Below are 10,356 nucleotides of genomic sequence, written 5' to 3'. Positions count from 1 at the left end.
CTGTATTTACAGATGAATGTGAGGACTAAGTCCCTTGATGTATTTTGCATTCTTGCTTGGCAATGATTTAAATTAACAATAAGATGTAAAAGAGGGCATGCTGTTAACCACCTCAAAAAAAAGCATCTCTGGTTTTAGTTCACATCCATTTGCTGTGCATCAGTCTCTGTGTCGGTGAGCAGCTATGGATGGACCCCAGGAATCACACGTAGTTCATCCAGTACACACCTCTTCCTTCCCTCTGACACCTCACAACATTCCTATTCCTTTCAGCGTTTCCAATGATCCTTATCATTGTTCACAAGCCTCTTCCTCATCTTCTCTTCATCCCTCTGATGACTCTTCAGTACGTATTTGTCTGGCTGATGCACCCTGGTGTTCATCCCACTACCTCATCCTGAAAACCACTCTTAGATTCTTAATTTTTCAACCAATTTGGTGACACAGCCCTCAGTTCCTCTGTTGATTCCCTTCTTCTGGTACCTTTGTCCTTATCTTCAACTACCTTAAAGTATCTATTTCTTTTAACCCTTTCATTTATCCATTGGTTTTCCAACATCAAGAAAATGGATGGAAAACTGTTAAGAAGAGCTTCTGTTCCTGTTGTGCAAAAAAAGTTCCAAAGCACCCTTCTTACAAAACCCCAATCCAACAAACAAAGCAAACAACCAAAACCCTCCAAAAACATGAGCAGCAGCAGGTTGTCCAAGGACACAGAGTAAAACCACAGAATTAGCAAAAAATATTTTAAATTAATGAAGCTAGTGGCTGCTCAGGCTCACACAAAATTGATCTCTGGAGGCGTAGATCATGTTGTCCTCAAACGGTAGCAAAGAAAAAGGAACAAAAAAGCCCTCTACTCCTCCAAACAGTGATTTTTCAGCGTTAAGAGTAAAGAGAGAGATTTTGGGAGGAGAAGGTTTTGAGAAATAAGTTCTAATATTAAAGTGACCTGAAAATAGTATTGAGCAATGTACCGTGCTTCAAGAGCAGATTTCTTTAGAAGAGAGTTGGAAAAGATGTCAGCTGCAGGTCGTTTCTTGAGTTCCGACTTGCACAAATTCAATAGTGATTAGAAAGAAAAGGAAAAAAAAAAAAGGAGGAACAGCATTATTGCATCTTCTGTGACAAAGTGACACTGCGGCATTACAAAAACGTGGCTGGCATTACAATCTTGCCAACTTTGGCCATCTAGTGGCATCTTTTTCGCTACGAAAAATAACAAAATAAACAGTTACTACCCACCTCTATTTTTAAGATAAACAACCCCCCCAACAGCGCACGTATGTCAAGTAACGTGCCTGGAGCTACGCGATTCTGGCCGCCTTATCAATGCTGCGGCACAGGAAAAAGTTGTGGATGTTTCAACGCTCTGCAGCCTGGCGTGCCCCAGCGCAAACGCAGGGATGTGTCAGCCCGGGTGGCTTTGCCAAGCACGAGTGACAGCTCGGGGCCAGGCTGGCGGGTGGCTTGCCTTAGGTACAACTTGCTGCCTCGTGGTGCGACGTAAGCGCTTTACGCTGGTATCGAGGGACGCGGCAGCAACGCGGCGGTCGTCCCCGTTGCGTTTCGCCACTTAAGAGGCGGCTTTGGAGCAGAAATGACCGTGGTGGAAGAAATTCTCTGGGTCTAGCGGCGGGTCCCGCAGCACCCGTGCAGCCGGGGATCTGACAGGGAGCCCTTTGCGCCCTGAGGTGTTTTGGGCGCTGTGAGGTGTTTTGGGCGCCGTGAGGTGTTTCGGGCGCCGTGAGGTGTTTCGGGCGCCGTGAGGTGTTTCGGGCGCCCCAGTCGCGGACTCTCAACAAGCACCGGTTTCCCCGGAGCTCTTTGGCCAAGGCAGACGGGGGCCTCTGCCATCCCCGCTGCCCCTTTTCCTTCCAGGCTGTGTGATTTAAAGCCCCCGAGGCAGAAAACCCCGCGGCCCCAGGCCCGGGTGGCTGTTCGGGGTTTGCCCTGAGGCACCGCGGGCCGGGCTGGACACCAGACTTCCCGAAATGGCGGGAAGCGAGCAGCCGCCGCGCTGAGGAGCCCGGCCCGCCTCAGGGCGACCGCCGCGGCCTAGCGCAGCTCCTCCGAGCGGCGGCGGGCGTGGCCGACCCCGGAACTGCCTTTCCCGAGCCGCGGGGCCCCGGCGGACCCCGGCGATACGGACCGGCGGCACAGGCCGCAGAGCGGCGCTTCCTGCGCGGAGGCGCCGGGCAGGGCCGCGGTTCGGTCGGTTCAGCGGTCGGGCGGTGCGCTCGGGTCGCGTCGCCCCGCCGGCCCCGGCTGTCCCTAGGCTGGCCATGCAGCGCTTCACGGTGAACATCAAGCTGCCGGCGCGGACGTTGACGGGGGCCCTCAGCGCGCCGAACAGGGGGGCGGCGGACTGGTGAGGGGCCGGGCCGCGGGGCCGGGCGGTGGTGGTGGTGGTGGTGGTGGTGGACGGTCTGCCGGGCTCGGGGAGGGTTGAGGGGCGGCTGAGGCGGCCCCCGGGTCTCGTCGTCTGCCGTTGCCTCGCTGGAGAGGCTGGCAGGGAGGTGCTGCTGTCCGGCTCTCGAGCAAGAACGAAGCCGTGGCCGTCGCTGAGCGTGGGCCGGTCCCTCCTGGCAATGGCATTGGCTTCTCTAGGCAGGGGTCTTGCTGGTGCAGTGAACTGCAGAGATCAGAGCAGCTTCTTCTGGTTTCTGTTTCCCTTAGTTGATGTACAAAGCCAGTACCCGCGTTGTTTTTTTTGTGTTCATTGCTCTGAACGATGAGTTCACCCGGCTGTGCTATAAAGCACTACCCTAATACTGCTGAATCTTAGGGAGAGAACATAAATGAGCTGAACCGAGTTGTTTTTTTAAAACTGTGGCTTTTAGGTTTGTCGGCTCGCAAAGCAGCGAACACTGCAGTTCTCTGAAGTTTTTAGTTTGAAACTGTTTTTCCTCCTTTGTTCCCACTTGCTTGGTGTTCACTACAGCTTTATAATTGTCATCAGTGGCCGCATCAACCTCTCCTGAAGTCAGACAAGCCTCAGCAGATTTTCGATATTACTGTAATAATTGTTCACATGCTCCTTTTTTGCCTTTAAAAAAAAAAAAAAAAAAAGAGCTGCAATTAATTATACAATTGCAAATATATTGCTTACCTGCGTGCTTATATAAAAAATTTGGGAACGCTCTTCATGAATTCCTATGTGAAGTCTTAAATTTACAGAAGGGGAGTTTTATAGATAGCCACAAAGAGATGATTTGCAGTGGCTTAGGGTTCCATCAGCAAATGGTTCAGCAGACAGTGCAGCAGTGGCATTTTATAATGCTTTTGAGTTTTATATTATTAAATAATTTTTACTGCTTGATGTTTGTGTTTAGTAGCATGCATTCAACTTACCAAAAAAAAGCCTCATTCTTGATGTGAAATGCTTTTTGTTCTTTTTGCTTGTTTGATGATGATATATACTTTTCTAGGGGCTGGCAAGGTTTGATTGCATATGGATGTCATTCTCTTGTGCTGATAGTTGATGCCAATACTGCTCAGACTTTACAGGTTTTGGAAAGACACAAAGCTAGTGTTGTCAAGGTGAGACGTACATGTTTTTAAGGTACATTACTTCTGGTACATATATTATTTTTCTAAAACACTGTAAATACTTGACATTATATTGCACTTGATTTTCACATAAATTCTGTTGTAAAATACCCATATTTTACGTGACCTCTTTTACAGCTAAATCAAACCATACGTGCTGGAATTTGAGCTGAGGTTGATGTATACCTTTGTAGAATGTATAGAATATACAGAAGCGTTTGGTAGTGTTATAGAGCACAGACAGAAATGTTTCTAAGAAAGTTCTTAGCATGACAGAATTTCAAATGAACATTACAAAATATCAGATGAATCTCTTTGTTGATGCCCTTGCTGATCTTTCCCGTTGTGGGTGTAACCAGTATACCATTCGACTAGAAAGTTACTTTTAAGTTTTTACTTCTGTTCCTTTCTATAGAAAAGGAACAACAGCAGACAAACCCAAACATTTATTTTAGCGATAAAAAATGGCTAAAATTTAAGCTTAAGTGTAGGGTACCTGTACTTTCCTTTGAAGGTTCTTGACTTGAAATTGCGGAGCATTTGACATTGGGTCAAGTCTGGAACAGGATGTATTTCTTTGATACATCATTTCTTTCACTGTGGAGAATGACTGATTCAGTCAGGGTTTAGCAGAATGTTTGGCTGGCAGATGTAATGTTTGATAGTCCCTAGCCCAAATGCTATATTAGAAGGCAGTCAGTAATTTATGAAGAAAAACAGATTTTTAAATAGGGGGATTTTGGTGGGTTTTGTAGTAAAAGAAAAAGTTTGAATGTGCCTTCTGGAAATTGCACGCTATTTTTTCCCCATGTGTAATTTCCTTTAAATAGGCCATCTTCATATAGATACACTAATACTATATCACAAATGGCCACTTTGGTATTTTAAAATTAAACACAATTATTTTGTCTTTGAGTTTGATAATTTACTGACTTCTGTGACATCATGTTCTGATGATGTCTTTCTGCATACTGAAGAGCTTAAATTTTTTGGTGAGTTGTTTTAAAATTTCAGTACATTTAGTAGTTACACAGGTGGTGGTGTTTATGTATCTTTATATAGTATAATGTGTTTCTGTGCTACAGTCGAATTAGGTGTGCTTTTTTATGATAATAAACAAACTGTTCAAATCCTGGGTGAAAATACTGGGTAGGGCAAAAGTGTTACAGATCCATACAAGATATTGGCCAGGAGCCATATAGATAATGGTACTGTAGCATTTAAAAATAGTTGTAAGGTTTAGGAATTAGTTTTGCTTGATTAGAGAGAATTTTGAAACTGATTGGCAAAAAGGAAGGTAGAAGGGCTAGGTTTCAAAATTGATACTTTATGTCATTTTTTGAGACTTTTGTGCTGTGACATGTTTAAAAATAATGCTAAAATGTCACAAAGGACAGAAAACTGATTTCTTCCAGCATGTTTGTATACTTGCCCCAATCTTTCACTGAATCTTGAGGATTGTCAGAGTTGCCCAAACATTGCTGTCAGCTTAGAGCTTGTGCTGCTGATATGAATATCTCTCTGAGGACAAATATGAGGCAATTTACCTGACTCTCAATAAGGAGAGGTTATTTCTGTTATCTCAGAGCAAAGGTATGTACACAACAGCAACCACGGAGCAAGCGGCACTCCGTTAATCGATACCTTTGCTTTCCTTTTGGCAACTTGTTTGGGTAAGCTTACCCTTAGCCTCAGTTGTCTTCAGGCAACCCTTTAAAATGAACAAATCAATTCCAATGTCTATAATTGTGTAAAACAAATAGAAAATGTAAGTGGTACAGAGGTAGCAGCTATAATGATGACTCTGCTTTAAAATTTCCACTTAGATAATAAGTTGTAGCAAAATTAGTTTTTGATCTATCTAGTGATAGCATTTCAGTGTGCTTCAGTTACATTCGCTAGCTTTGAGAAGTAACATTATTTCAATAGGAAACCAAATGCTGAAATCCAAATAGTTTTTATGTAATTTATAAGATACTTTTTCAAAATCACTATCTGGTGCTTTATGAACAGAAATAGACTGTAAGAAAATGACAAATTTATGAGGAGGAAAAATGAAGAGAAGTTCTGTTCTGCTTTAAGAAGTAGACATTTGTCCTGGTTTCAGCTGGTATAGAGTTAATTTTCTTTCTAGTAGCTGGTATAGTGTTATGTTTTGGGTTCAGTATGAGAAGAATGTTGATAACACCCTGATGTTTTCAGTTGTTGCTGAGTAGTGTTTAGACTAAGTCAAGGATTTTTCGGCTTCTGATGCCCAGCCAGCAGGAAGGCTGGAGGGTCACAAGAAGTTGGGAGGGGACACAGCCAGGACAGCTGAACCAAACTGGCCAAAGGGCTATTCCATACCATGTGATGTCATGCCCAGTATATAAACTGGGGGTAGTTGGCCTGGGGGGAATCGCTGCTCAGGAACTAACTGGGCATTGTTCAGTGAGTGGTGAGCAATTGCATTGTGCATCACTTGTTTTGTATATTCCAGTCCTTTTATTATTATTGTCATTTCATTATTATTATCATCATAATTTTTATTATTTTCTTCCTTTCTGTCCTGTTACACTGTCTTTATCTCAACCCACGAGTTCTACTTTTTTTTTTTCTCTGATTCTCTCCCCCATCCCACTGGGTTGGGGGGAGTGAGTGAGCAGCTGCATGGTACTTAGTTGCTGGCTGGGGTTAAAGCATGACAGTCCTTTTTGGCACCCAGTGTGGGGCATGAAGGGTTGAGATAACAGATCTGACCAGACTGTGTTAAAACAAATTTGTTACAAGCATTCATTATGTTAGTTTAATAGTCACTGGCTGGTCACAATGTTGATTTATTGGCTCTTAGAGTTGTGGTACTCGTTTTTAGAGTTATGTATCACCTCACTTGCTATATATAGTCCCTGTGCTGCTGCTTATCAACTGTGGGAGGTGGATTAAGGTTTTTGCTTTGATGTACTGTGTAACACTGGGTTATGGTATGATAAAATTATTGGTCGTGGGACTAATCCGGTATTTGTACTCAGCATTGTTGTCTACTGTATACTTTGGGAGCCATCTGTGGGAAACTATTAATAATTACACCCTTTTCCTTTTCTCCTCAGAGCACCAATTTATGGGCGAAACACCTTTCTTCCCTTTCCCCTTCTCTTCTAGGCTAATTACAATAGTGTCTGAGAATTTTGAAAATTTTGAGTATCCTTGGGATGTTGAAGCTGGCATGATCCTATTGCTAGGAACTAGCATGCTCCTGAATGTGGTTCAGGTCTTGTTTAGGGTTAAACAACTATTTAAGAATATCACCCGGAGATCTTCCCCGAGGCAGGGTGTGTGCGATAGTATGGGCAAATGCCTAGGGTGCTGGGCACCTCCGGCGTTTTGGAGCTTCACCCTTGAACAAGTGCAGAATCCTGAAAAACTAGTGGAACATTTGGAAAAAAGTATGATCTTTGGAAAAAAGTATTGTCTCCCTGACAATTCCAGGGAGACACAAATCACTGCAATGTGCCGGGGCCTGGCCCATGCCTACCAAGCCTTGTTCAACGCTGTTCAGTGCCCTCAAGGGGAAGAGAAGGTCTCTGGATCTGGCAACAAAATGACAGGCGCTGCGGCCACTCCAGCCCCAGCGACAGGCACTACAGCTGAACCAGAGAACCAACCCGTACCAGTATCAGTTGCCCCCATACAGAAGAAGAAATATACAAAAAAATCAGTTCACTTAGTGAGGGATGAAGATGAACCAGGGTCATCACGAGAAAGGGAGGAAGAGGCAGAACCAGAGGTAATCACCTGATCCCTATCCCTGAGTGAGTTGTGGGATATGTGAATACATTTCAGCTATTATCCAGGTGAGCAGATTATCACCTGGCTGCTCTGATGCTGGCACAATGGGGCTAGTAGCCCGGAATTAGAGGGTAGGGAAGCCAAGCAGCTGGGATCGCTTTCTAGGGAAGGTGGCATTGACAAGGCAATTGGAAAAGGGACACAAGCCCTCATCTAGCCTCTGGAGGTGACTCCTGTCAAGCATGAAGTAAAGGTACCCCTTCAAGGAAGATGTTCCGTGTCAACCAGGCAAGTGGACCACCATGGAAGGAGGTATCCAGTACCTGAGGGAATTAGCCGTGCTAGACACGATTTATTATGACCCGGACAACGCACAATTGCCCAGAGGTCCAGACGAAGTCCAAGGCACACGATGCATGTGGCAGAAGTTTGTACTGAGCGCAACATAGTCATATGCCAACCCATTGGCAGTACTGACCTGGAAAGATGAAGAGCCACCAATGGTGGATGAAATGGCTCGCCAACTCCGGCAGTATGAAGAAAACCTCTTTTCCTCCCTACGAGCCTACATCTCAGCTGTGGAGAAGCTGTCCTGGGATTTCCAGCAATTCAGAGAGGATATGTCCTACTCCTCACCTGTACGGATCTCAGCTGTTAGGAGTGAACGTTCCTCTGCCCAAGAGAGAGAATATAGAAAGTACACACCACTAGGTGCCCTGTGGTTTTGTGTGACCACAGAGATGACGTGAGGAAGTGGGATGGAAAACCTACCTCGGTCCTAGATGCATGGGTATGTGAGTTGCGAGGAAAAAATAACCACAAAAGGGGTTTCTTCCAGGAAAAATGCCACTCCAGTGTCCAAACAGAGTAGAAGGGCTGATCTTATTTCTGATCCTCTCGAAGGTACTTCTAAGTCATTTTTACGAGAAGTGGGTAATGGATACTCTGACCAGGATTAGAGAGGCTCTGCGTCCAGCCAGGTGGAGGAAAGGGACAACCAGGTTTATTGGACTGTGTGGATTCGATGGCTGGGCACGTTAGACACACAGGAGTATAAAGCTCTAGTAGACACCGATGCATAGTGTACTCTAATGCTATCAAGTTATAAAGGGGCAGAACCCATCTGTATTTCTGGTGTGACAGGGGGATCCCAATAGTTAACTGTATTGGAGGCTGAAGTAAGCCTAACTGGGAATGAGTGGCAGAAACACCCCACTGTGACTGGCCCAGAGGCTCTGTGCATCCTTGGCATAGACTGTCTCAGGAGAGGGTGTTTTAGGGACCCAAAGGGGTATTGGTGGGCTTTTGGTATAGCTGCCTTGGAGACGGAGGGAATTAAACAGCTGCCTACCCTGCCTGGTCTCTCTCAGGACACTTCGATTGTGGGGTTGCTGAGGGTTGAAGAACAAGTGCCAATTGCTACCACAACAGTGCACCGGCGGCAATATTGCACAAACCGAGACTCCCTGATTCCCATTCATAAGTTGATTCATTGACTGGAGAGCCAAGGAGTCATGAGCAAAACTCCCTCACTGTTTAATAGTTCCATATGGCCAGTGCAAAAGTCTAATGGGGAGTGGAGACTAACAGTTGACTATCGTGGGCTGAATGAAGTCACACCGCCGCTGAGTGCTGCCGTGCCAGACACACTAGAACTTCAGTATGAACTGGAGTCAAAGGCAGCCAAGTGGTATGCCACAATTAATATTGCTAACACATTTTTCTCAATCCCTCTGGCAGCAGAGTGCTGGCCACAGTTTGCTTTTTCTTGGAGGGGCAACCAGTACACCTGGAATCGACTGCCCAGGGATGGAAACACAGCCCCACCATTTGCCATGGACTAATCCAGACTGCACTGGAAAAGGGTGAAGCTCCGGAACACCTGCAATACGTTGATGATATCATCGTATGGGACGACACAGCAGAAGAAAGACTGGTATGACAGGTGGAGCCCAAAGTTGTGGACTAAATGAACTCAACGGACATTTTATAGTGGTGGCACATAAACTAAAGGAATGCTATCTCTGTGTATATATCTATCTATCTATATATCTACCTATATCAAAGGACAGAAAAGGTAATGGTAATTAATTAGGATGTATTGGAAAGGATGGAACCTGAGCATGATGTAAATGGTATAGAATAAGGGGTGGATACTGTCCTGGTTTCAGCTGGGATAGCGTTAATTTTCTTTCTAGTAGCTGGTATAGTGTTATGTTTTGGATTTAGTATGAGAATAATGTTGATAACACCCTGATGTTTTCAGTTGTTGCTAAGTAGTGTTTAGACTAAGTCAAGGATTTTTCGGCTTCTGATGCCCAGCCAGCAGGAAGGCTGGAGGGTCACAAGAAGTTGGGAGGGGACACAGCCAGGACAGCTGACCCAAACTGGCCAAAGGGCTATTCCATACCATGTGACGTCATGCCCAGTATATAAACTGGGGGTAGTTGGCCTGGGGGGAATCGCTGCTCAGGAACTAACTGGGCATTGTTCAGTGAGTGGTGAGCATTGCATTGTGCATCGCTTGCTGTGTATGTTCCAATTCTTTTATTATTATTACTGTCATTTTATTATTATAGTTATTATAATTATTTTCTTCCTTTCTGTCCTGTTACACTGTCTTTATCTCAACCTACGAGTTTTATCTTTTTTTTTTTCTCTGATTCTCTTCCCCATCCCAGTGGGTGGGGGGAGTGAGTGAGTGGCTGCTTGGTGCTTAGTTGCTGGCTGGGGTTAAACCACGACTACATTATGAGGCCATGATCATTGCAGATACCTTTATGTGCATTTGTAAGAAATTTTCTTCAATTCCTAACTGACTTATTTTTTTGTTTGTAAATGCTAAGAGCGTAGATAAGCTGGAGGGGATCTGTAAGAAGTCTGCTGTGTAGAGGTTCACACCAGCAAACTCAGTCTACAGGGGATCTTCCCCAAAACCCATGCATCAGATTTGAAAAATTTCAAAACACACCACTATCTACAATAAGAAAGCAAAGAGAAAAGCTGTTGTTTCATAATCCTTCTACAGTCTGTTTAACT

At 44.8% G+C, this 10,356-nt stretch overlaps 1 protein-coding gene across 4 annotated transcripts in view; it reads left to right on the top strand.

The window, feature by feature from the left end:
- Positions 1-1,270: 1,270 nt before the first annotated feature.
- WDR11 (WD repeat domain 11) overlaps positions 1,271-10,356 on the top strand; it is a 52,424-nt gene continuing 43,338 nt past the window's right edge. For 3 of the 4 annotated variants that reach the window (XM_030030644.2, XM_030030643.2, XM_030030642.2), the window contains exons 1-2: positions 2,181-2,371; positions 3,432-3,543. In XM_030030644.2, coding sequence (XP_029886504.1) covers positions 2,286-2,371; positions 3,432-3,543 — 198 coding nt within the window. In that variant the 5' untranslated portion in view covers positions 2,181-2,285. Of the gene's footprint in view, positions 1,507-2,180; positions 2,372-3,431; positions 3,544-10,356 lie in introns of those variants that run through there. The other variant, XM_030030639.1, reaches the window with a different exon arrangement.

The sequence above is a fragment of the Aquila chrysaetos genome, chromosome 11, assembly GCF_900496995.4.
Source record: "Aquila chrysaetos chrysaetos chromosome 11, bAquChr1.4, whole genome shotgun sequence".
Lineage (NCBI taxonomy): Eukaryota > Metazoa > Chordata > Aves > Accipitriformes > Accipitridae > Aquila > Aquila chrysaetos.
This window is presented reverse-complemented; position numbering and strand designations above follow the sequence as displayed.